The 27779-nt window shown below is 37.5% G+C and overlaps 1 protein-coding gene across 1 annotated transcript; it reads right to left on the bottom strand.

Moving 5' to 3' along the window:
• Positions 1–611: 611 nt before the first annotated feature.
• On the bottom strand, positions 612–27475 carry mtus2a (microtubule associated tumor suppressor candidate 2a). The gene is made up of 14 exons (XM_060896119.1): positions 25682–27475; positions 24667–24937; positions 21612–21818; positions 11680–11838; positions 8410–8508; positions 6616–6905; positions 5203–5269; positions 4528–4742; positions 3792–3897; positions 3624–3697; positions 3379–3477; positions 3181–3300; positions 2858–2958; positions 612–2287 (listed from the first exon to the last, which is right to left on the bottom strand). Exons 1-14 carry the CDS (start codon positions 27473–27475, stop codon positions 1939–1941), a joined length of 3951 nt encoding a protein of 1316 aa, XP_060752102.1. The 3' UTR covers positions 612–1938.
• Between the last annotated feature and the right edge of the window lie 304 nt (positions 27476–27779).

Raw genomic sequence — 27779 nt, 5'->3', positions numbered from 1 at the left:
AAGAGCCTGGAAGGCTTTCACAACACATGCACATAGCAAAGTTTCATTACAACACCATACAAATATTATTATTAAAAATGACAAATAGCAATATTTTCATGTAGAAATTCCTGTTGTATTTTTATGCACTGTCGGTCCACTGTGTATGTATACTGAGAGACAGAACATATATTGAGCCTGTAAGATAACGTAGACGTGTACATGGCAACTTGAGGGACATGACCCTGAGCGGCAGACATTACAGACAAGACTGGAAGACCAGAGCAGTTGTTGTGATTAAAAATTATTTGGTAGTGTGTGGTTCCACAAAATTGACATTTACAGAGAAACCTGTTGACCTCCAATGATCATGCAAACTAACTGCAGAGAGTTACACTGGTTTTAAACCTCTGTTTTTAAGTTAAAGCTTGGTTTGAGCATGGTGTCATAGACCTTTGGCAGACCAATATGAAGACCTGGATACACAAAGTATAAATCAGTCATATTTGGGAGTGTTACACCAAATACGTTTAATTTCTATGCAAAAAGCATTATGACAGATAATTAGTATGGTGCTAATAATCATTCTGAGTTTAGGGGATTAGTGGGGATCAGTGGGTAATCAGGGGATCAGTGGGTGGTGTATGTGCAAAGCTGGCCAATGCCTAATTACTGTTAAAAAGTATGAGCTACCTACTGCAGCTATGCAGTCCACATCAGCAATTTTGTGGGACTGAAGGCCACTTAGCAGCAGATGTGTCTAAATCTTTTTAGTTGTGCTTTATATGCAACAGCAGAATGTTTAGCCAAACACCCTGTTCTGTTTGTTTTTTCAGTACTAGCTCTATTAAAACTTCAAAATTCCACTGGTTTTAAATGTATAACTTACAGATTTCCTAAACAGTTTAACCTACAATTATACTGAATTATAATACCACGACTGTGACAAATTTAATTACAGAGCAAATACCGAACATACAAAAATGGGAATAAACTCAAATATGCACATTTTCTATAGATGGCCTGAGATTTGTTGGCACTATTCCTCATGTTTTACAGATATTCAGGCACTTGTTTACTTTGGTAAACATTAAGTATGCTGTCATGTCAGTGGTGTGAAGAGGAGTGTGTGGTGTGGACTGATTGTTATGTAACATGTTTGGTGTAAAGTCTAAGTCATATTGTTTCCAGTGTTTCATAAATGTGTAGCTGTGTTCCATGGGCTGATTCAATGTAAGTTTCTGTTTTTTAAGTTCTCACATGCCTAACAAAATAAGGCAGCAAGGCATATTTATCCCACAGGCCCTAGAGTTTGACACCTGTGACTTCATCTTTTCTTTCACCAGTGCATCTAGCTTTGGCCTGCCAGAGACCTGAACCATGCCCCTAGCAAAACTGTATACATGTAAGGTTTAAGGATAAAAGCACAGTAACAGTAGAGTTGACTATTACATATCGACTGAGATCAAAAAGTACAGCATGCTCTTGTTTTGAATGTGATAACCTGCTGGTGTGCTGATCACTAAGAAGGCTGAGAATGTGTGGGGTGGATACAAAAGGCTTTTGCTGTAGTATAATGTTGTGTTTGGCCCCTTTGTGACCTGGCTTAGAATTAACAGGCTGTAGGATTTAAATGCACTATAGAGTTCTTGAGAACAATCACTGCTCCTAGAGATGCAGTTATGCTGAGTTAACAGATGTGGTTGAGATATCAAAAAGATTTTAGGTCTGACACCCAGAAGTAAAGACACAATCTGACTGTCAGAATCTCTGTCCAGACATTATCTGGGATAGATTTGGACGTTTTCAAACGGCTCACTTTGTGTTTTTTTATTTGTCACTAAAATCAATGGGCAACAATAATCTCAAACATCACACAATTATATCACTTTGAACAGACTGAAAACATGATGAAATAGTAAATACATAGAAATTGACTTGTTCATTATCATTAAGAGCTTATCTGGGTAGTGTGTTGGCATTAGGGACTCGTGCTGGAGAGCTCCTGGTTGCTGGCAAGGTCCTGTGAGTCGGAGTACCAGGGCTGGGAGAACTTACTTTATGTGCAGGAGTACTGGGTCCGGGGGAGTATGAGTGTGTGGGAGTTCCAGGGCTGGGAGAGCCAGGGAAGGGGGGATTGTCAAACCCTGGGAAGAAGACCTTGTGGCTGGGGGAGGAGGAAGGAGAGAGATGTGGACTTGTTTGCAAAAGCCACAGCAGCTCTTCGTTGTTTCGGCTCAAGCGTTTCTTCTCATTGGACTCCCTCTCTACATGCTCATGCAGATTAGCATTCTCCTCCGAAAGTTGTCTATAATGGGTATCACACACTCACAGTCAAACACATTGCATCTCTCTCTCTCTCTATCTCTCTCTCTCAGCTTACTTCTATATAACAAATTAATAATAGATTTCAAACTTCACAACGTAACAATTCTGCTGAACAGTGAATACAAAAATCATGTTCAGATTTGCCGATTTTATTCAGCTATTTAAATTTAGAAAATACATCAAGAGCTACATAATTTATCCTTATTTAGAGTTTTTACAAATGTGACCACATTCAATGTTTACTAAAATATATCCTGGGAAAATGACAACCCCATGCCTCTAAGCTTTATCTACACTAATAATACATTTTATATAAGTACTCATTCATTCATTCATTCATCTTCTACCGCTTATCCGATATATAAGTACTATATATTTAAAATAAATAAATACTTTATTAAATGATCAGTATAATTAAAACAGCTCAGTATAATTATGTTTATAATAGCAGTTTTAGGCAGTGGACTCACACACTTGGAAACAAATATTATCATTATTTTAATTTATGAGATGTTAAAGAAGACTGAAGGTTATTACTGGTGAGGTTTACCTGGACATAGCAACATTGCGGTCAATGCGGGCCTTCAAGTCCTCGTTCTGCTGTTGTAGAACTTGTACCTTCTCCTCCAGATATATGTTCTTTTGGGCCTGCTCAAATGATCAGGTAACCACAGCGTTTCCCATTAAATTCTTGAAGTCTTATATACTTCATAGATAAACTGTTCCTTATAATAAATGTGGATATTACACTGAATGTGCCATCATAACCTTCTAAATCTCTTTATATATCCTTACCTCATAAAAAAGCACATAACCTCTAGAAAAGATCCCCAAGTAAATGTGCCTAAACAGGAAATATATTTTAAAGCTTACCACTTTCTCCAGGTGGCAGATCTTCCTCTCCTGGTCATGTATCTGCTGGTTCTTCATCTCCAGAACCTCTTTCAGGCTCCTAAGGTCTTGCTCAATGTGCTGGTATGGGGCGAGTGCATCCTAAAACACAAAAATAAAACCCAGTATAAACCCCACAAATGATTAACGTGTCTGAGAGTTTGTGTGAATAAATTTTACCAATATCTGCTCGTCTGCACTCTTCCTCAGTGCCTCTTCAAAGCGTTTAGCTTTGTCTTGTAAGGCTCGGTTTTGAAATGTCAGCATGTCAACCTGATCCTAAAACAAACACACACTCACTTCACTATATAAACACCTGAAATGGTTTATATGTCATAATATCATGACAGCATGCCACAATATTAACTGATTTGAGATTTAGGTCAAAAACCACAAACTTGTTTGTTAACTGCAGGTGACCTTACCTGAAGGGAGAGTTTATGCTTTTCAAAATCATTCTCTAGAGTAGCTGTCTTTTTTTCATGGGTCTTTCTCAAGTCTAAAATCAGGACAGAATACAAGCAAGAAGTAGGTACAGTGATGCAGTGACACACTAAACTAACAGATAAAAGAATCAAAACATGAACACACACCTCTCATGGTCCTGGCATGCTCCTCCTGCAGTCTTGCCATGGTCAGGTTGTGCATGGTTCTCAGGTCTTCCAAGGCAGACTCATGCTGAGCTGTTAACTCTTCAATCTGAAAAGAAAAAAGGATGTTAGATTTAAATTTATTAATTAATTAAGTTGCTTTTATTACACTATGCTATTTATTACACTATTACATATTGTGTCACGGTGTCTTTTTCTCTCTATTTATATATAAACACACAGTATGTGATGTACTTTTTCTAGTTCTATTCTTAGTTGTGCTCTTTCCTTTGGGAAATGGCAAAAAACAGCATCAGCATATAAGGCCAAACCCTTTATTTAGAGAACTGCTTAGAACTGCATACAGGCCAACCTTCTTTTGAGGTCAAACAGCTCATAATGTTTTTAAAATAAATAAATTCTGAGATTACATTCAGGTCTTTTTTGACCTAAAGGTGAAAAATGTTAAAAAATGGTCTCTGGAATATACTGTATTCTTTTCAATTCTTATACGCATGTACTGTTTATACTATTAAAGAGGATCCCCTGATTATATAGTGGTATTGTTTTCAATATAGAGCAATATATTGCATCTTGCTAGTAATTAAGATAAAGAAAAAATACATGTGCATTACAATTGCAAACAAAATAAGATGGTTAAACAACTGTAATGATGGGCTTTCATTAGACTAAATAAAAAAGTAAATCTCTGTGGACACATACAAACACACAAACATACCTGCTCCTGTTGCTGGGTTCGCAGTTCCTCCACATGTGACTGGTGCTCAGCTGTCAGGTGGTCTGTGTCAGAGGCATGTCGTGTTCTGAGCTCTTCCTCCAGAGTGGCAAGCTCAGCCTCCTGCTGCTCCTGGAGTTCTTTCAGCTGCAGTACAAAACTCTGCTCCAGTGCAGTTTTTTCCTGCTGCAGCAGCTTCCATTGAGCAGCAGTGCAGGCTGACCATAAGGGAGGAAGAGGGGGAGTCAGAATGTATGTAAATGTCACTGTTGTTGTTCGTATGTTGATCAGGTCTGCTACAGAATTTTAGGTTGATCACTATGATCAGCTAAAATACTTTGATGGGTCCACACAGCAGTCCAGACTGCAGTCCACCATAATAGCTCACTAACCTAATATTTTCAGTCTTCAGACGAATATGGATTATGCATTGGATTTCATACAAATTCATTTTGAAAAATATGAACACTACTTTCACCCATAACCATATAATTTTCATCTTTTCTTAAAACATGAATGGTGTGTATTGTAACAAAATATAGAGACACATCTCACAAATGTAGGATGAGTAGTACAATTTTATTTTAGCAAGTGACTGCCCATTCAAAGTTTTAAACTCACATATGATTAGAAATGAGAAAATATATAGATTCTTTGAAAGAATTACTCAGCACTTACCCACTTCTTCCTGAATCTGGCTGAGCTCCTGAAACAACTCCTTCTCTTTCTGCTCAGCATTTTCACTCTGAAATACATACAAACATACAGTTATCCTCCCCTAATCCAGAATGATACATCTATTCACTTTCCAGCTGATTACTGAAGTGTCATGACATGCACAATGACAGCATGGGATTGAGTATCAGCTGAACATTTCAGTCTCTAGCCGGACTACAGCAGTAGAACATAAATAAGTACAGTTCACTGTACAACATTATGTTCTAGTTTATAACTTTTATTTTTATTCTTTCTTCATTAACACATGTGCACCACCACCGACATGAGGAAATTTAATTGCAATGAAAAAATAAAATCTGATTACTTGACATTTAACACATTGACACATTGAGCATTTACATAATCAGTACACAATCAGTAATCTGAATCAAATAATACTTATATGCATTTTTTCAATTGTTTACTTTCTAATGCTTACTGGTGAAATGAAAGCATAAAACTTTGGGGAGTGGGTGTGCATATTTTCACAGTGTGTGTCTGTGTGTGTGTGTGTGTGTGTGTATGTACAGATATGTCTGCCATCTTCTGCCATACAGAACCTGACTAGCATACAATTAACTGTTTCTTTATAAATGTCCTGGAAAGCCACATATCGCATGTGATTTGTGTTTTCCTTCATTCCCTTAAACACACCAAATTTAGGCAATAAAGGTCTTAATGACAATCTGATCAACTGAATCAGGTATGTTGTGGCTCTTCAGGAGTGAGGTTTATCCCAAAGGTTTCAGAAAACACAAAGAACTGTGGAAGAATTATTCAAACTGCACTCTTCTTTATGAACACCAGAGGGCACTGTGTAAAAGCCAGGTCTGCCCACGTGGGTGCTGCCTAACGCTCATAGTTGATTTTCAACACAGTTTTTTTTTTTTAATTAGGTTCTTGTATTGAATATCCTATCATCTGAGGGAAAGAAAAAACACAATCCACAATTTCAATCCAACTGATAATCACACTTATGTGGATTAAATAAGTAATAATTTCAGTTAAATCTGTGCGCGGTTTGAATTTAGCAAGATACGGATGTTTTAGTACAGAAAAGAAACTCCATTTTTCTTTAATTAATGTCCGAATTAATATCTCATTTTAAATCAACAAACAGCCTTAATGTAAATTTCTTTGTACTATTAAAATATACTCACAAACTCTCTAATCATTGAATATCCATAAAGCAACACAAACAATGCATAATGCAAAACAGGTGAATGTTAAGGTCAGGGCTGCATACAATGCATATAAAATTACCTGCTCATACAAGTAATATTTTTTTCATGTATTTATCCTAAAGCCTAACACTAAACTGACACAGTTTGTAATAACATGTTTAACATGCATTTTTATGTATGTTATTAATACCTTCAGACAGAAGTGCTGGGTGCAGATGGCTAAGACCTCAAGACCTAGAACTGTCCTCTTCAGCTCAGCCCGGAGAGCCAGCAAGAGTCCATTCTGCTCCTTGCATTGAGTCTGCAGCTGCAGCAACTCCTCCTCTCGCGTCTTCTGCTCCTCAAGCTCTTTTTCCTTCCTCTGTGCCTCTTCTTTTTTCTTTTCTGAGCCTGGAGAAATGCTGCGCCTTGTAACTGGCAAGCCTGTGTTCCCCGGAAGTCCAGGGACTCGTGCTGCTGCTGCCCTCTGTCTCTGCAGGACTGGAGAGAGGAGACCAGTTTCATGCAGAAGTTAATACAGGTGTCACAGCTTATAAACTGTTTCTCTCTGAGGACCTGATGAGTTCAGAATAACACACCTCTCTTTATTTGTTTGTTAAATAGGAGCAGTAAATAGGCCTCTTGTTGTGGAGGTAAAAACTAATTAAAAAGGCTCTATGGGCACAGCAGGTGTGTCATAGAAATAAGGCCACAGGTTTCTACTCAAGCAGAAAATATAACTACGATGACATGTGTGTTTCTGCACCCTTAAATTCTACATCACACACCACAAAGGTGTGTTTTTTAACGTCGGTTTTAGCTTTTAGTTTGTTATTGAAATTTTGATTTCGACATCCAAACTTGTCTTTGTCTTAAGTTCATCTTAACAGCTTTAACCAAATATCTGTAAATCCATTATTGTCAATTAAACTGATAAACATGCTTGTACATTAACCTACACAGATAACCGGAGCATAAATCAGGAGTGACAGGAGTGACAAAGTACTGTCAGAGGGCTCATGTATTTAATCTCTAATGCACACACCCACATCCATCAGAGTGTTCACACGCACAAAAACACACACATGTATGGTTTGCCCTACAATCATAGTCATCTCTATGACAACAGAAGAAAAGTGATGGAGTCTTGGTAATAAAACAGGCCTAATAGAAGGGTAGAAAATGTTTCTCACAGCTCAGAGGTGACAACAGAAGCTTTTAAGTAAAGAGAAGCCACTTTTATGGGGGTGGGAGAGAGGGGAGAGAGAGAGAGAGAGAGAGAGAGAGAGAGAGAGAGAGAGAGAGAGAGAGAGAGAGAGAGAGAGAAACTCTACAGGTGTCCCCTCACAGATCTATATATTATTTATTTTATTGTAATATATGAAGTTTAGTAACACTTCACATATAAATAATGTAAATATATGTTAATGTAATCAAAGTGGTAGCTATATAAAAGGCTTGGAATTTGGAGTAGCCCCCTGAAAGCTGACATGTTTCCTAAATGGGGCCAATCATTGTCAATGTCAATGTCAATTATTTAGCTAGAAATCATTCTTATTATTTAGGTATAAATCATTGTATTTTAATATTTTTGCTTATTTTGTTATCTTCAGAGTTTGGTCTTAATAGCTTGGTCAGAATGATGCTCAAACTTTCAGACAGTTATCTTATAGATGATCCATTGTATTAAAGCATAATATAAACCTATATTTCAGGGGTCCACAGTTTAAAGTAAGGAATTATCGTTTTTGAAAAGACATTCTTCACCTCTTGTATAATTAGCTTGAATTGCTGACTGGACCCCTGTGAGGTAAAACTGTGTGAATGGAATAATCCTCTTTTCCATATATACTCCATATATATCTGGGGTTTTGAAATAAATAAAATGCAATCCATGTAAGGTATAAAGCATTTTTGTTTTTACATCTACTTTTTATCTATAGCAATTCATTTGAACTCAGAATGAAAGTGAATGTTGCTGATGCAGGACAGATGTTTTTCTCACCTGGTGACTGAGGTTTGGGTGAAACGACAGCCAGACGCTTTGGAGATGAGAGCACCGAATGAGAGCCCTCAGGTGTCTTCTGAAAGTCTTTGCGAGAGCCTAATATGCATAAACGGGAAAGAGTAAGCAAAAAGTAAAAAAACAATAGTGTAAGAAGAGGGTACTGTGCATTTTATCTGGCCACACAGATGTGTCAGAGAGCTACAGTTCTTTAGATGTTTTTCCTTTTCTTCCTTCACTTTTCTCTCTGTTACTCCTTGGCTGAGGTGCCAGAGAAAAAGATCGATTTCAATAAGGTGCAGTCAGGCACTAAATGAGGCAGTCTCATGCTCCTTTAATATCTTAGCCTAGCTGGAATGACATGCTGCGACCCTGACACACACTACTGCACTCTAATTCATCCCTCTACTAGCACCCTTTGTGCCGATTCCACAGTAGCTCGCTTATAAAATCACATCAATTCGATTGCACTGTGAGGCCCATGCAAGATAGGTACACCATAAATCAGGTGTATCATAAATCCATAAATCCAACATAAATCATTCATTTAGGCAATGAATTAATCTCATAGTATTAGCAAATGTTTGGCATATAGCAAGTAAATGACAAGTTGTTAATTTTTCATTTCTTAATTATTAACAAGTCTTTATTTAGAGCAAACAATTTTATTTTTGTGTATCAAAGCTCCTCATTACTGTTAACTCATCTCCATGTGAAGCAAACAACCAAACAAATAGATCCCCAGGTGCACTAGCACTAAATCCAGATGCTACCAAAACCCTAATATTACCATATTGCCCCACATTATCCCCTCAAAATATATCCCAACATTGAAAGCAAGAAACTGATGTGAATTTAAGTACTGGAGCAATTCCTAGATTCCATCCTCTTCAGAAGCAGTGTATATAATAGAGACTTGAAGGTTCTGTAGTAATTATTGCCATAAGCCACCAGCAGCAGCGCCTGCTAAGAATCAAACCCATTTCATCACTCCCTGCTGGGTTAGCAGCTCTGGCAGTCTCCCTCCTCCTGACTATGGAGCACCTCTATGGGTACAAACATTGCAGGAACTACACGTTGTGCTTAAATATTAATGGGCTGAAGAGTGAGAGTGGCACAGGACTGATAAAAAATATAGGATTCAGATTCATGTTCCTGCTGCCAATGCTTTTTGTCTATCATTGTTCATAAAGTGAAAAGTAAATGTCTAGAAGATGAGCAAAAAGACCATGCAGCATCAGTATGTCACTGTGAATTATCATAATATACTTCTCTATAATTAAATTAAGAAATTTTTAATTAACATGGTGTATTTGGTGTAAAGATTAACTATGGGGAGATACTGAGAGTTAAGCAGAAGGTCAGACCAACAGATAAAACAGATACTGTTTTACAGTATCTGTAAAATGCTTCTCCTATTTTTAAACCACCATCCATCACTAGGCTCTTGCAAACAGGTACATGAAACATATGAAAATATTAGCATTAATATGGTATGTAATGTATGTATACTATGCCTTTGCTTGTGAAAACCTAACCATAACATCCATGTGTTCCTTCCCGAAACTGTTGTAGCATAACAATGCCTCTGTGCACATAGCAAGCTCCATGAAATCATGGTGTGCCAAGATTGGAGTGGAAGAATCCGAGTGGTTTCCACAGAGCCTTGAACTCTGAACCACTGAGCACCTTTCTAATGATGACTGCACTCCAGGCCTCCTCGATCATCACCTTAATAATGCTCATGTGGCTGAAAGAGCAAATCCCCACAGCCAAACTCCAAAGGAAAGCCTTCCCAAAAGAGTGGTAGTTATTATAAGAGAAAAGAATAACTACATCTGGAATGTGATGTTCAAGAACACATATGAATGTGATGGTCAGGAGTCCATAAACTTTTAGACATATTGTAATGTGTCTATTAGCACACACTGGCTTAATGTCCAATTCATGTGAAAAGATAAAAAAAAGTATATTGAGTAACAACCAGTGCAGACAATTTTATCTTTCCAGAAATATTTAGATCAATCCGTTTTTTGGAGAAACTATATTTGGACAGTCCATTGCAGACAATCAACAAAGCTATTACAAACTGTTAGATACTTGTCACCAAACAGCAAATACTGTAGTTTTAAGCAATTTGTCAACAGTTTATGGTGGTTAATGTTAAGTAAACAATGTATACACTCAATGTCTCTCTTTTTTTCTACCAGTTTATGGCTGTCAATGTTCATTACATCTGTAGTGTGTCAGCTCATCTCTGGTCCTGTCAATTTTTAAAATCATTTCATGTATATTTTCCACTTATTTTGACATTCTGTTGAAAGGTAGATAAATAATCCTTGATGTGCAATACGTATACCCCTGTTGCCTGTTGTGATGTTCATCCATGATCCTGACATATTTATACTGCTCTTCTAACCCTGTAGACCTGCCTGATTCATCCTGATGCTCTACTTCTGATTCTCTTGAGATTGCTGTACTTTTGACTCACTTTCTGCTGCTGTCCTATTTGGATGCCCTATGTTTTACACTTCCAGAAAAAAAAAGGCTTCTTCTGTGGATAATCCTACCTGGAGAATGCAGACTAATCGTAATCATTTTGATACTCATTCCAAACATCCTTTCAACACAAAATTCCAGTTTTCCTTTTCTCTTCCACTGCAGGCTGTAATAATTTACAATCCGACTATCTAGTGTCACTCAGAAGAGGAGGGCATCTGTTTTGCATCTAGTTCCTCTAAAGATTTCTTCCTAAGGGTGTTTTTCCTTGTCAGTGCCACCTCTAGCTTGCCCATTAGTGTTCTAAATATAAATCTATACCCATATGTCTGAAAATCTGCCAATTATAACGTGTATTGTTAAAATCGTTAAGCTTTAAAATGGTAGTGAATTGAATGGTTTTGAGAATCAATTGATAGCCTGCTTCATGACAGGTTATAGATAAATCATAAAGCAATTATTATTATAAAACTATAGAGCAGATAATATGTTGCCCCAGATTTTAGAATGTTAACAATATTTGACTCTTCACAGCAATTGAATAATCAACACTCTACAAAAACACTCTTATAAAATGCAGTGTTAAAACATGCAAACTTTACATTATATTGTATCTTAAAATAATGATAAGCATTATTGATTTAGTGTAACAAGTTTCCTGCCTGGAGTGGAGGTTTTTTTCATGGCATAAATAAGCAGGGTGTCTGGTTTCATCTTCTCATCATTGAAATAAAAGTTCTTAGGCTCTTAGGCTCTTTATCATGTTCTTACCAACTGGGGAGCCTGGTGGAGGAGGCAAGAGTGGGCGGCGAGTGGGTACAGGAGTGCTGGGGGGCTGGGGGCTGCTGCGGAATGGCACTCTTTGCCCCTCTCCACATGAAGCTGATATCACCCTGTGAAAAGGAGGGTCTTCACTAATACTGCCAGGACCTATTAGCAAACAAACAAACAAAAAAAACACTAGTTAGCACCTTATTATAGAGAACCAACAAGATTAAGCAATGGAACTAGACTTATCAGCATTTCCTTGACCTTGAATTCAATGTCAGCAACTGCATAGATTGCATGTTAGCACCCATCTAATCTTCTCTTTAATTGTTCTTTAGCATTTTTGTTTTTGAAATCATACAGTGCTCCTTAGTGAAGTCAGGGATACCTCTCATGATGTCAGAATGTACATTTTTTAAGTATTTATTAGACATCACCTTGGTAGCATGTTTCAAAGCAGGAATAAAGAGAAGGAGTGGATCACCTTGGCCTGCAGGCCACTCAAAATCCAGAAAGATTGGACTAGACTGACTAGTGCAGCAAAATGAAATCAGTTCTACCTCATAGTGAGCACTGTGTGGAACTGGGTAAGCAGCTAAGAGTCATAGCAGTACAAAATCTTCTAACTGTATACTTGTGTGTTATTATCTAAATGGTAGTGACATTTACAAAACACCAATGACAACAAGACTCTCTGCACATCCCTCCATAACACTGCAGTAGGTGTGGGACTGAAAACACAAAATCAGTTTCCATCCAGTTTGACTGCAAATGAGGTCTGTAATCAGGAGACAAGAGTTTAATTTCCTGTCATAATAAATCCCAATTACACACTCCATATTATGCATAATGTGTAAATGTGTGGCAAGCTGTGCACTGGCCAGTGGCTTAATAAATGTTGTCACACATCCAGAGAAGCATCAAAAAGAACCCACATCTATTTTTCCCAAGAGGAGAATATAAAATCCTTAATTAATCTTAAACTATACATACATTCACACTGATACACATGGAGCATAGAGTTCTGAAGTGAACCAACCGCAGTGATGATACTTCTGAATGAATACAAAGCAGTGCTGACATTTTTTCCCATAATGAAGACAAATGTACAACTGAGTAAGCAAACAAGATTCTGATTCTGACTTTGAATCATAATGTACTATAGAATATGTTTTTAAGGAAATGATAAACTCATTATTTGGTGAAAGCTGATTTGGAAAGGAATATTAAGCCATCAGCAGTTTTTGTCTCAGGTAGAAGCATTTAGAGAACATGCTGTGTGGCAGAACAAAAGGAAACAGAATCTCAGGAGAGGAAACGGTAGGGGGAGGAGAAAGAGAATGAAGATGAGGTATCTGTGGTGAGGTGAAGAAGAGGGGAGACGTGCTGATCATTATTGAGTAGTAAATGCACACAGAGCAGATAACATGAGAAGATGGTAGAGAAGAAGGGCTATAAGCATAAATACTCCATTAAGAGAATATAGAGAGAGTGAGAGAAAAAAAAAACTAGAGGGTATAAGAGAGAAACATAGATAGTCAGGCAAAAAGATATAAAAGTTAAGGAAAGAGATGACCAACAAAACACAACAAATTAAAAATGGATTGCTTTTGACTTACAGAACAGTAATGCATCAGTAATGCTTTTCCATCACAGCAGGTGCCCAGTCTGGCAAACACACCACAGACGTGCCACCATAAGAAAAAATTTGACATGAATTATTAACCATGAACCATCAGGCCAACACTCACTTTGAAATGACAGTGAGATGCATGACGATAAAGCAAATCTACTGCTACATGTCAGCATGGGCAACCAGAGTGAAAAGGAGTGCTCTGAGCCCCTGGCACACCAATTACATACGTCAGTCCAGCTTAAGGCAAACTGACAGGCGACCAAGTGGTAATTTAATCAAAAGTGTAAGCAGAAACACCAAATTAAGTAGAGAGAAATAGAGGAAAAGAAAGACATAAATAGCTTTTGAAAAACTGCAGTTGGCATTGAAAAGCAATTTACTTTTATCTTTACTGGTGAATTTATTTACTTTGATTAACTGACACATTAAACATGAAAAGCTCACATAGGTTGCCAAAGTCCTGCTTCACAGTAAGTAAAAACTAGATAAAGGACCCCATATTCGTTAATTGTGAAAACCAATGTAGAAAATAGTACACAACACTTGAGTAAAAGTATTGATATTTTATTAATGATTCGCATATATTATAATCAAGAAAATGACTTCTGACTAAAAAAACTCTTTATTTTGATTGAGTCTCAAAATGGAATTATTAAAAATTTCCACTTGCTTTATTTTAGTTGCTTTACAGTCTTTCCTTGGAACAATAACAGTAATACTTTGTAGTTTGTTAGTGTTTCTTTCCATTCCTGAAGTCATTATTGAAGTCAAATAACCAAGCAGCCTATTTAGTACACTAAATAATTTAGTACACAATACATGTCAATTAAACATATCCTCAGATACAAAGAGCAAATATCCACCAGAGTATAGCACAGTCTCTGCCTTGGCAGACAGTCAGAGAAATAATGTCTCAGTGGAACAGACACTGTGAAAGCATGAGAGCTGTGGATTGTCTGAGGTTTACCAGCAAAAAGAACGCAACTGAAAAATAGCCATAACTGCTTAACCGAAGATAAAGTGCTAAAAAAGTACAGATGTCTACACAGACAAAGTAGGTCTGTAGGCACAATGGCAGCCACTGACAACAACATGCATGCTGGCACGTTTTGCTGGGGAGTCAGTGCTCTAGTGGCTCTGTTGTGCTATAATAATGTAATTCATTTATGTCAACGTAATTTTACAAAATATGCTGGAAGCCAAACTATAATATTCCACAGACAAAAACAAATCTTTTTAATAACACTTGGAAAAAAATATGTGAAGCAGCATAGGGACTGAGGATGGGTAGTCATGCAAGACTTTAAACATTACAATCAGGACTTTGTTTGACAAGTGGACTCAGATTGATAACCAGTGCAACTGATGGAAACTGGAGTAGTGTGAGGTGATGTTTCAGTATAGCTGAGGACTTGTATATAGTTGTATATAATGAAAACATTATTAGGGTTTAACTAGAATGCCAATAAAAATTTCATTACAGATATCAATATGAGGGAGCTGTACAGGACCAGTGTTTCAGTATGATATGATTTATTAGTGCAGGTGGACTGTATCTTAGGCATGTGTGAGACACTCTCATGGAGTGTTTTCTCTCCCTTTCTCTCAGACTAAATCTATAATACAGAAGCACAGGAGGAACACATAAGCCAAAACACAGTTAGGCTTTGAAAGTCGGACAACTCTGGCTTTTCTCATTTGATGAAGCGTGTGTGTGAGTGTGTGTGTGTGTGCACACTCTGGGATCTGGCTAAGGCTCCAAAGGCTGTTAAAATTGCTCACGGTCCAAGGAGGGGATGGGATTTAAGCATGTGGAGTAATCCGTCCTTTCCTTTTTAGAATGTGAGCAACAGACTATTGGAGCCCTGGCCTGGATGATCCCACTCTGCCTATGAGAGCTGGGCCAGCCATGTCTACACTCTTTAGTCATGCACACTACTGATGCTCTTTCATTGATCAAAATTTTTAAAACCATCATGTTTTGCTTATTCTCATATGGTCCTCAACTCATCTTCTCCTTCAGATAATCGTGCTCCTAATAGGATCTCAGCATGTCTGGCAGACATCTCATCAGGGCATGTCTCTGGACCAGGGAGCAGTGGAAGAAGCTAGTCTGGTCTGATGAATCACAAATGACATGATATGGACAGCCGGGTGCATGTGCGTCACTTATATGGGAATGAGATGGCACCAGGATGCACTATGAGAAAAAGGCAAAAGAGTCCCTGTGATGCTTGAGGCAATGTTCTGCTACAAAGAAAATGGGCCCTACATTCATGTCAATGATACTTTGACATTTACCACATAACTAAAAACAGCTACAGAGCAAGTACACACATTCATAGCAGCAGTTTGCCTTAATAAAGAGTTCCACTGTGCTGTAATGTAAATGTGACAAACTAAAGGCTTCTGTTCTGTTAATGGCAGTGGCCACTTTCAGCAGGATAATGTGCCCTGATACACTGCAAAAAGGTCTTCAGGAATGCTTCATAAGGAGTTCAAGGTGTTAACTTGGCCTCCAAACTCCCCAGATCTCAAACCAAATAAGCATGTGTGGCATGTGCTGGACAAACAAGTCTGATCCATGGGGGCCCTATCTTGCAAATTACAGTACTTACACTAAGGAGCTGCAGCTAATGCCATAGTAACAGATATGTCTTTGGTCTCATGCTGATTGTTTTGTTCTGAATATCAAATGAGAAATGAGTAAGCTAATGTAGGCACAGCACAGCACATTCAGAAGCAGGAATTCGTATGTAATGTAAATGTAATGTACCAAGCATCAAGCATATGCATCAGCTCAGACAAGCACACTGCCCACTTTGTCTGAATCCATAAATACTAATGAGAGACACAGAAAGAAGGAGATGTTGAACAGCATTTAATAGAGAAATCTAAAAATCTTTTAACAGCTAAATAATGTACTATGACAAATCCACTACACAAATAACATTAAAATGCATAGATTTAAATGATCCTGAAATGACACTACAATAAGCAGTTGTTTAAATGTAGCTAGCTTGTGTGTCTGCCTTGAAGAACCATCTGTTCTCACCATTGACGATGACTCACACAACCAAGTGTGTGATAGCCTTTCTACTCTCGTTACACGTTAACACAGACAATCCTCCCACATCTCTTCATCTCGTGCAGCATCTTTTCTAGCTCTTTTTCCACTCACTCTCTACCCTTATTCCTCACCCCATGGATCTCTATTGGAGATGAGTTCTTACAGTGGTAATGTGCTGAACAGGCAGGGCTAAATTTTGCTGTGTGTTCAATCATGTCTCTGCAATTGGCTCATATTGCAAAAGGCTGTGTGATAAAAGCATAACCACTTAATTTCATTAGACATGAAAAACTGGTTATTTGATTAAAACCTGAACTAATATTTGTGTTATTAGTAAGCAATCTAAATGAAACTCATATCCAATAAAGTTATGCATCAGCAAAGCTTTCTCCCCACAGACATTTATTTATGAACGATAGCCACAAAACCACCTGGGAATTTTGGTTAACAGAGAGTCAATCATTTTTTTTAAAGTGACTGGTGGACACACTAATGTACGAGCACATGCAGACAATCTGTGTACCCTGCTTTACCTCTGAAAAACACATCTCCCGGAAAATCAATCAAAATTGTGTCACCTTGTCTCAAGTTCAATATTTCAGGCATGTGAATGTAAGGCAAAGCCCAACTATCGATGCTGATGCTGCATAACATGAGACAACAATCGTTTTTTTATAACGCTGCTCATTAACACTCTGCTTAGAATGCACAACACCTTTTCCCACTAAATAAAATAGAGGAAACTTAGGTAATAGAAAACTGAAGGTTTTTTCCTTTCATTAGTCATCAGTAAATTTGTTACAGTTGCATGGTGAATGTGAATTGGCTGGTCTGCATGGACAAACTCATGCCATTTTCACCATTGGCAAAATATAAAATATGGTACAAATATTGTGCTTTGTCAAGCGCTATTTTATATATTTTTTTAGATATGTGGACATTTTGTTCTCCATATTTATTGATAAATCTGACTATTTTTTCTGACAATATTAGCTAGCTAATTATAAAGATGATTGTATAATTTTACTGAAGATATAAGCTATAATTCATTAGTCAATACAAAATACTGATGGTGCTGTTAAACAATGTATAGAAAATAAACTAGTATGAAACTACTAAATGAATACTTTCGTAGTCTTCTCTATACTAGGATACATACTACATACTGGAACACAAGGAAATGAAAACTGTTACATGTGTTACAGCAGGAATCACAGCAACAGGACAAAGTGTATAGAAGAGTCTCCATTATATCTCATGACACTCAATACTAGGTCTTACAAGTTGCATAACAGCTAAAAGTCACACAGATGTACACACAGTGAATGGCCCTTGTGTGCACAATAGCACAAAATACAATACCTGCCAGCCATTTGCTCACTCTCCTGACATTAAGTACAGGGATGTAAGAAATACTTGTTTGTAGTTACAAAAAAAGTAAACAGCCTACCCATCATTCTTGCACATTTACTGAAAGCTTATATATACAGAAGAAAAAAATAACACTGTAGATTCACCTTGGGAGAAAAGGATAAAATAAAACAAAATGATTTTGTCTGATACACAGAGACTATACAATGATAAAAGCATCCTAAAAGGTTTGGAGAATGAAGCGGCAGCACATCATATTCCTTTCCTCCTCTCCTGTCAATCTTGTACAAACAGACAAACAAACTGTGGGGGTGTATCCTTCATCTTTGCATAAAAGGTTCGGTGGCCTGAGCATTCGTTAAGGTCAAACGATGCTGGAGACTTTCAACATCTCACAGCAAGAGGCCAGCTTCAAACGGATTCTACAGTGAAGACATTTAACTCTAGTTAAATAAAGTCTCTATTATGCATTCACTGAGGCTATATACGCAGAAACGGTTCAAAGAACATGCACATGTTGAATAAAAGGACAACCAACCAACACTGGTTTAGTTTATTACTGCCAAATAAAATACTTGCTAACCATAGTGTTATAAATTATTAGGAACAAAGAGTGTCATTAAAAAAACAAAAACAATTCAAGTCTCTTAAATGATCTGTTGAATGCTGACACTAATATAAACACCACCCCAGGGAATAATGTTCCAGAGACGAAATCTTTATAATTTTCTGAATATTATTCAAATTCATTTCTCAAACCATTGGACAAAATGAGCTTAACCATATATACAATATCTCTACCATTTAGATACAGCATGCATCTAGAGTTTAATTGGTTTAATTCTCATTTCATTAATAGAGGCTATTCAAAATATTTAGCATCTAGTGCTTATAAATGGTTTCAATGTACAGTTTCATTTGGCATTAATAAATATTGAAGAGTGCTACATACAAACAGCAGACACAATGTTAAAAGTGCAAAAGAGGAATAAAAAGAAGAAAACTGTGTCATGAAGATTGTGATGATGTTCATGATCATGTAGATTTTATATGCTTGATTATGTAAACAGTGCTTTGGTAAAAGTGTACAAGAATAATTATTTGCAACTTCACTTTACTGCATGAAAATATCTTTCAGGATTGTTTTCAATTACAGTTTAGTACTGAATGTTTATGTTTATTCCATTGTAGACCAATAGGATGCTTAGAAAATCATGTGCTGCAACTACATATATAAATAAATAATATATGTTTTCACTGACATATAATATTAAATTCAGCTATAAATATTGACCAATACATATGTAATACTAATATGTATGTAATGCAGTATAACATATTGTATAAATAATTTCATACTTGATTATATATTGTCCTATACTCCAAACATACATAAATGGGCACATTATCATATCACACTGTATGTGTATATTTGGATATGGATAAAAAGACAAAGCTGACATAAATTTATTTATAAATAGTTAAAATGGGTGAGGATTTTGTTAGTGAGTCTAAAGACACTGTAGAATGTGACATTGTCATAGACATAGTCATTGATTTTGTTAGAAGTTAGCTAAAAAAACAACACTGATTCCACCTTTAACATGCCTATACATAACTACTTCACATTTCCCATCTCTGTCTCGCATCTATTTCATTCTCTCTGAAACCACAGTCCACATGTATCACAGAAAATGCAGATGAAGTGTGGCATGGCATTACATTGTAGAACAGAGTGGAGGACTGTATCAGCATTAAGAGCCTGAGATCAATACAGTGTTAAGGCTCAAACAGGACTGGCTGTAATGACAGCTTAATCAATCCATCTGCTCTTGCAATAACATTCCACACTCTCCAATTCAAATCCATTTATCCAATTACAACTCGGCCTACATCGATCAAGATTCATTCAGTCTCAGAGACCTGAACTCACTGGAGACAAAGATACAATCCAGTAACATAAAAACTCTAGAAGACTCCAGAATGCAACTGTTTGCATTAGAACTGATTAGTATAATCTTTGTCGTAGGGTGTGTTCTCTGGAAATCGATAAATCAATGCATACAACATGTATACAGTCATCATCTGAATGAATGTTTAGCAGTGACCTAGTTCATGTTATGGCAAGCTGTCTGAGGTTTGGGTTAGAGAAAATTGGATCAGGTAACATTGCTAAATTAATACATGGAATGAAATTGTTAATATTAAATTAATTAGGTCAATTGCTTGAAAATTAGCTTTTTCCAAGATTATTCATATATTACAAACCACATATTAATATAGGAATATATTACTTCAATTATAGATTGAATTTTAGATATCTATCAGTAGTCAAAAAGATAGTCCATATACTGTATATAGTATCTCAATCATTCATACATACGTCAGAATCTCTGAGGGTTTAATATTGTTTGTGTGGTATTATGGCCACTTGATCATTTCACTGCTGCAGTCTGCTTGTGCCACACATCATTTAAGCAGTGTTCCTTTTTCCTAGCTAGAGGCCAATCAACATAATTAGCATCTAGTGCTTATAATTGGTCTTAACATGCAGTCAGGAGAGTGATTCATTTAGCCTTAAGCAATGCAGCATTTACAGCCCAAGCTGGAAGCACTACAGACAAACCGCACACAGTGTTAGCTATATGCCTGATCCATAAACTACTGTGTAGTTTGTTATGTGGGTATGGTGAAAATCTGAGATTTCTAGTACCTCCCGCTGAAATGATTAAATGAGGAAAAAGAGAAATTTAGATATAAAAGGATAACAGCATAAAATATTTATGAGGTGTAAACTCTATATATACTGTATAGCACGAGTATTTTTCTGCTGGCTTTAGGTGATCTTTAGTTACGCTGAGGTTTACTATGTTCAACTTCAATCCCATGCTGTTTTTTTACTCATTCCAGTCTCTCACACCTTACCCAGCGATTTTACACAATCGCACCCACCCCAGTTCCCAACCCCCATGCACATTTTCATTTTTCACTTTCTCTCGTCTTTCCTCTCTTGTGAAAGCCAAGGGTTCCTCGTCCTGAGAGACAAGTAATGATGATGTAATTCGTCCTGTGACTCATTTGCCCAATACTCTATGGGACACACTGACGTCAACTGTAACCACGGGAAGACAAACTAAAACCACTTATATGTAGGTAATATTAACAACATGTCATGGAGGTAGCTAAATTTTCTACATACAAGTGTAGGGGGAAAAATCCACTGTAAAGCTATCTACAACAATACATTTACGTGTATAATGCATTTATACCAAGACTGTACCTAATAGACACCCTCTACTCAATCCAGGATTGCAAATGGCCTAAAATAACCACCACAGTCCAGATAATATTCGTGCAGTAGATATTTTTCTGTAAAGCAGTGACACTGAGTTGATTTTAAAACAACTCAATGTCAAAGAACAGTCTGTTAACTAAAAATATACAGCCTAGAGCAGTCCTATGGTCGAGGACTGACAAAAGAGGATGAACACAAATTGTATATGGGGGATAAAATAGCTATAGTATCTAAATGAATTCCTACAAGGTGTTTAAATAGGTAGAGGAATCTAATAAACTGGCCAGTAACTGTACATAGTACTACAAACAACTGTACACACATGCAATCAACTTGCCTGTGTCACTGATGTGCTGAGAATTATCTACAAATAAACATCAGCTTGTCAAAACATCAGCTTGTCAGATGTATTTAATCATGGGAAGAGAGGGGCCGAGGTTAAGCAATAGCAAGAGATGTGGCTATAGTTGATAATTTTTTGTTCAATTAACTGCCAATATTAAATTTTGAGATTTTGACAAAAATATTTCAGGAAATAATTTACAAATCTCTCAGTGACTTACGCTGTGCTGGTCTGCATGGCTCACTCTGTGTGCTGTCAGTGGAATGATTACTGGAGACAGAGGAGACACTGGAGCTGCGGACAAAGCCAAAGGCAGCAAGGCGTGCTGCAGGGAGCCGGGAGTAGCCAGGAGGGCGCAGGCCTGATGGAGCTGGCTTAGGCAAAAGAGATTTAACAGCCAATCCTGCTGAGGGTGCTTTCCTCTGGTCTGAGAAAATGAACAAAAAGGGGTTAGTGGAAACTAAGGCATAGTGTATCAGTAAGAGTATCAGTAAGAGAGCAGTAAGTTATACAAAAATGTGTGCATGTGTATGTTGAGTGCATTGATTACTTCTTACATACGGCACCTCAACTGTTTTTTTCCTATTTTTTTAATGATTATTGAAATGGCAGCAGTTTTTTAAAGCTTTATGACATCTTGAAGATTTCTTTGAGCTATTTCCTCAGTGAAAGCTATAAAAGCATGTTCTAGCACCAGCAAGCTCTACAAGGTGTAAATTATAACAGTGTCAATAACGGAAGGTCTACAACAAAGCTGGGGCATATATCATGTGTCCAGTGTATTGTATTAGAAACAAGACAGCAGCCTTCACATAATACTCCTCTTCCAAATTATGTCCCTTCGGTTTGAGGAGCAACTAAACAACTCATCCTAAGCCGATAAGCCAGATTTTGTTAATTTCTTTTTTTTCTCCCAATTTCCCAAGATGATCCCAATGAAATTTTGGCCAAATACCACAACAGACTGTGTGAATAATGTTCTCCATGTTAGATTATAAAAGGAAGTTCTTCCATGACATGGCTTACATAACCAGAAAGCACCTTTAGCATAAGTTTGAGGAAATTATTTTTTTAATGTATATTTTGCTATTGTAGTCAGCTGTGTTAAATGTGTTTCATATTTATGCTGTCCTCCTATTGTGATTTTTGTCAGCAGGAACACAATAAATTCAAGACATTTTAAACACAACTTAAGACCAAGGATGGGAATGAAAATATTCATAACTTCAATAAAGGGCATAAGTCAATCAACTTTGGTCCCCTTTTAAAGGAACTGGCTGGCCCTGTATTAGGCAATGATTTGGGGCAGCTGCGAGTATGATCCCCTTCTGACTCTTGGAAATAAATCATCTCTATCTCTCCCTCCTGTGATCCATGCTACTGGAGTGCTACATAATGCATTCTGAATGAGTGCCTCAAGAGTAGCTCAAATCATGACCTTCTTACACTATTCCTTTCAATTCCACTCAATTTTTCAATTCTGATTTAAGAAGACTGCATATATGTGGTGCGCACACACACACACACATTCACACATAGACACATCACAATTTTTAATGAAATTGCAGCCAGTTCTCTCCTTGGGGCAAAAGTTGTGATCATTAAAGATAAATGTGTTCCAGCTTCCTCCCTCACCCCCTACCAGCTTTCTCTCCCTCTCAATCTGCCTCTCTCTAGACTAGACCAAAGGGGTAACCAGTGTCTCATAAACATTCATTTCCAAACCTTGTGTTACATGCCTCTGCTTTCCTGTCTGAGAAAACAAATGATTCATAATGCTTTGCTAGATTCCTAAGCATTTTGTCTTTTTGTAGGACATGTAAGAAAGAGATTTTTGATACTGTGGGACTTGTAGGAAAGAGGAACTACCCTCTTCAGTCTTTTCCTTTCTTTTAGAAGAATCCATTAAAATGTGAATCTTGGAATTGGAGAAAGATAGCAATGAATGCCTTTGGAACTTTGAAATTCATTTATATGTCATTAAGCTTTAAATTGCATAAATGTATCACTACATAGCAGCACATTCCCCAGTAGAATCACTGCTGTAAAGAGACAAATATATTTATTTAATTAACGTTTAAAAGAAGTACAGCCAGCTAATATTAATAATGCCTCCAATCCCATTTGAATACAATTTAAATTGACTAAAAATATGCATTAGCAATTACAATGAAACTACTGAATCAGTTCTATTTACTATATAATTTAGATGTAATACTGGAAAATATGTTTTGATATAACAAATTCAAACTGTATTTTATTAAATTATTATTACAAACTGGTGTAAATAATAGAGAGCTGTTTAAGATCTTGAAGTATGATCATAGTTATGTTAGAGCAGGTCGGCTATGGTACTTGATTAAAAAAAAATCAAATATCAAAAAAAATTAACAAAGCTCTTGTTAAATGGTTTTGCTCTTACATTTAGTATTCAGTTGTTACACAACCTTGGATTCTTTCTTAATGTGTGCACTCTCAGTTGTGAGAGTAATATGCTTGGTAGAAAATAAAGCAGCACAACTCACATTACAAAATGTGACAGAAACTGCATATCTTGTAGCTTCAGAGACTATTTTAAATGTTGATTTAGATCTACTGCAACTACTATATATCAGTAATTGAAAAGAAGAAACTCAAACTCTCCCAACTGTACACATTACTCTTTATGTGAATGTACTATATGGTGTGCTATTGTAGATTGCACAAGCAGAACATGCAGGCAAATATTGCTGTGCTTTGCACATCACAGATTGGCAGAATCTCTGGGGCATGCGGCATAGGAAAAAAAAACATCTCTCTGCATTCTGTTGTGGGCATAATATGAAAATAATATGCAGATTATGAAAGAATGAACCCCATGGCTCCAGGATGTGAAAATGTCTGCTTGAAATGATTGAGTTGTGTGCATGTGTCTAATTAGCATCAAGGTGCATAAAATTATTTATAAAATAATTCTCAATATATTGGAGAATTTAGTGCATGGATGCTTCTTTAGCAGCCAGAAATTCATCACCACAGAGGATGGCTACACCCCCTCAGAGAATTCAGTTAAACTCTGTCATGGGTAGAACATTTTCTCCTGTGGAAACCTAATAATGATTTATTTACTGTTAATAAAGTCTTCTGCTCTGTACAACGTTTCACCTCCACTTTTTTACACATCTCCACATCAGACTCATCCATTGCATACATTCTCATTAATTTCCCAACCATATGCTTATTTGCAGCTTCTATGTTGGGTACTATGTAATAAAATTAAATTAAACAGACTTCACCTGAAGCCTCTGGTGGGCTTTGAGTGGATGGGGTCACTGATGAGGTGGCTTGTGCAGTCACTGAAGGGGTCACTGCCTGCACAGGTTGACTGAGAGCTAGAGGTGACTTCTGTGGTGTGAAGACCCTGCTCTTAGCAGCAGCAGCAGATGGAGACTTATTGACAGCACCCACACCAAGCTGGGGTCTCAAGGTTCGAGGAGGTTGTAAAAATCCCCCTGTTTCTTGAGTTACTGTCTGGGATTCTGATTGATCCTTGCTTCCAGAGGCAATCTAAAATGGTGCAAAAGATAAACAAAATCAATTTAATACAATCAATTTAATTATACACAATTATAATACAGTCAATTATACAATTATTATTTATTCTATCATTTTAGCCTTATCGATCCACTAGTATGTTAAATTTTATAAGGGTAGGTGCCTGATTCCAGATGTTATAAGAATTATAGCCACTCAAATAGTTTTAGGTCAGCACTACAGTATTTCAGTGGTGAATGTGATAATGGGGGTAACGAAAGGGCTAAGCAACAGAAACGCTAAGTAACTGGTAATAAAACCTGGTATATAGTAGGTTATCCTAATTATAAAAAAGGCAATGATGCACCTAATAACCTGGCGTTTCATCTAATATATATGTCAGTCCAATGCATAGGCATCTCTTGTTATTTCTTAATGCCATTTTTATAGTTATCATAAACTGTCAAGTACTCCTTAGTGTCAAGCACTTGCTTAATGTCTACCCTGTTAACAGAGATTGATTTCTGGGTACCATAGCTGTTGTAACAGCAATGCTTAAATTTTCACAAGGTGACCTTGATCATATATATATATATATATATATATATATATATATATATATATATATATATATATATATATATAATAGTGCAATACATTCAATTAAGATTCATTTTTATTGTGTTGTGCTATTATAAATACAAAATTAATCAATTCTTAGATATGTCACATCCACCTATAATTATATCCTCTGATCCATCTTCAGAATGAATCAACTGGACTGTTGGTATAGATGTTCCTTACCGTTGCAGGCAAGTATTTGTTGCCTAGAGAGCCATAGAAGTTGTTTGTCCTCCCAGTGGCTTTGTGGGGCATGGTGTAGCTGGAAAGATTTGTCCCGGAGACCAGTGCTTCAGGAGATATATATCGAGACTTCTGCAGCTCCTGTCTATATTTGTCATATAGCAGGTTAGAGGCACTCAGCACTGGAGCTCCGGGAGGCTCGTCTGCTGGTGTTTTAGGGTTTGAAGGACTGGTGGAAGTTGAGAGTTTGGTGGGTAGTGATGAGACTTCATATGGGCTATCATTGGCCTGGGGCTTCATCTGTGGGCTCTTGCGTACATAGGTGATGATTTTAGGTCGAACACTTTTGGGCTTTGGGGGGCACTTGGGTGGAGAAAATGATACAGTAGAGCTTTGCTGGGGTACAGAGTTTTGGACATTTACATTGATAGTGGTTTTGACTGGAGGTCTTAGGCCAAAGATGTACCCTTGAGAAGCACCATAACCCAGCTGTGGGCCTCGAGTAGCCACTCGGGATCTCCCAGGAGACATTGGAGGACGTCTCTGAGGAGATCCTGTACTCTTAGGAGATGGGGGTGTTGCAGGCCTGGTAGGGCTGCTATAGGCTCTGCGGCTCAAATAACTCTTCCTGTCCAGGGCACCTGGAGCATTTTCAGCTGAACCCTGCCTTTGAAGGGTGTTGCCCACCTTGGTAGAAGTCTGGCTAGATTGGATCCCTAAGCCTGAACTTTGAGACTGGGCATTACTAGTAATCTGCACTGGATCCTTTAGGTCTGGCTGATGGCTGCTGCTTTTACCTCTGCCTGAGGGGGGAGAAGGCTGCTCTCCTTGAGGGGTGTCTTTATATGCAGGATGTCCTGAGGTTAGCTTTGTTTCCATTCCTGGAGAGAGTGGACGTACAAGCTGCCTACAAGAAGGTGGCACTCTTTCAAAGTTTCTCTGGAATTTGGAAGACAGGACATTCTCCTGTTTGTTGTAGCCTTTATCTGTACTCCAGCATTTTTTGTCTGTTAGACAGTCACCATTTTCAGTGTTAGATCTATGCTCATGTGTTGGATCCTGGGGCATTATCATAGAGCTAGGATTCTGACCCCTCTTACTGGGTTGTTCTTTGCTTTGTGTTGAAAGTATCATGGATTTATTTGTGACTGTCTGCTGGAAACGGCATTTATCTGAGGTAGGCTTGCTGGGTAAAGGTGGACACTGTTTATGTCCTGCACTATCAAGAGCACTGGCCAAGCTTCCACTGAGGTTGCTCACTGTTGAGAAAGTGGGAAAAAAGACATTGCTCTCTGAGTTACTACGTGTCTCTTTCAGGCTCCTCCTTCCTCCAGATCGAGAGGCAGACGTCCTGAGGTCCAGAGGCTGAGAGCTTTGATCTACATCTATATCCTCGCTGTGGTTCGCATTTTGATCTGTCTTGCCTAAGTCACAAACAGGGTCTTTACAAGCGAGAGCAGACTGTCTCTGACAAAAGCCTTTCTTTGCACCCTCTTTGCTTGTATCATTATCCCTTACTTCACGCACTGTTAGAAAAGCTTCCATCTCCTGACATTCTAATAATTCAAACTCTTCCAGCTCTGGGTCCTTGCTGCGGGCATGTGTGCCCCAAATAATAATCCTTTCCTGAGAGCTGTTGTGTGACAACAGGGGAGGTATTAAACTGCCTCTATCAGTGTGGCTTTCCTCCATGGGGATTTGGTTAGCATTGGCATCTCCATCAGAATAGAGGGTTTGCTTGTTGTTATTCTTTATTTCCTTGTGCATACTGTTGTAAAGAACTCTTATGTTTTCTTCCCCACTTATGTTATACAAGTCCAAAGATCTCTCTCAACAGCATCCCACTGCTATGGGAACTATTACGGGCTTGATTCCCCTCTGGGCTTTTATGTTCAATCATGGAGTGAAAATTTAAAATCTGATCTTACATATTTTCCATCTTTTTAGAAATTGGATGTGTGTTACTTATGAAGATCTTCTCTTTTCTCAGCTGAACATGGTGCTGAATATTTCTTACATTTTCAGAATTAATGAGAAAAATCACCAACCATTGTTCATAGCTCTACAGAGA

The sequence above is a fragment of the Tachysurus vachellii genome, chromosome 20 (genome assembly GCF_030014155.1).
Source record: "Tachysurus vachellii isolate PV-2020 chromosome 20, HZAU_Pvac_v1, whole genome shotgun sequence".
NCBI lineage: Eukaryota > Metazoa > Chordata > Actinopteri > Siluriformes > Bagridae > Tachysurus > Tachysurus vachellii.
The sequence above is the reverse complement of the archived record's forward strand: the minus strand, read 5'-3'. Positions and strand labels throughout refer to the sequence as shown.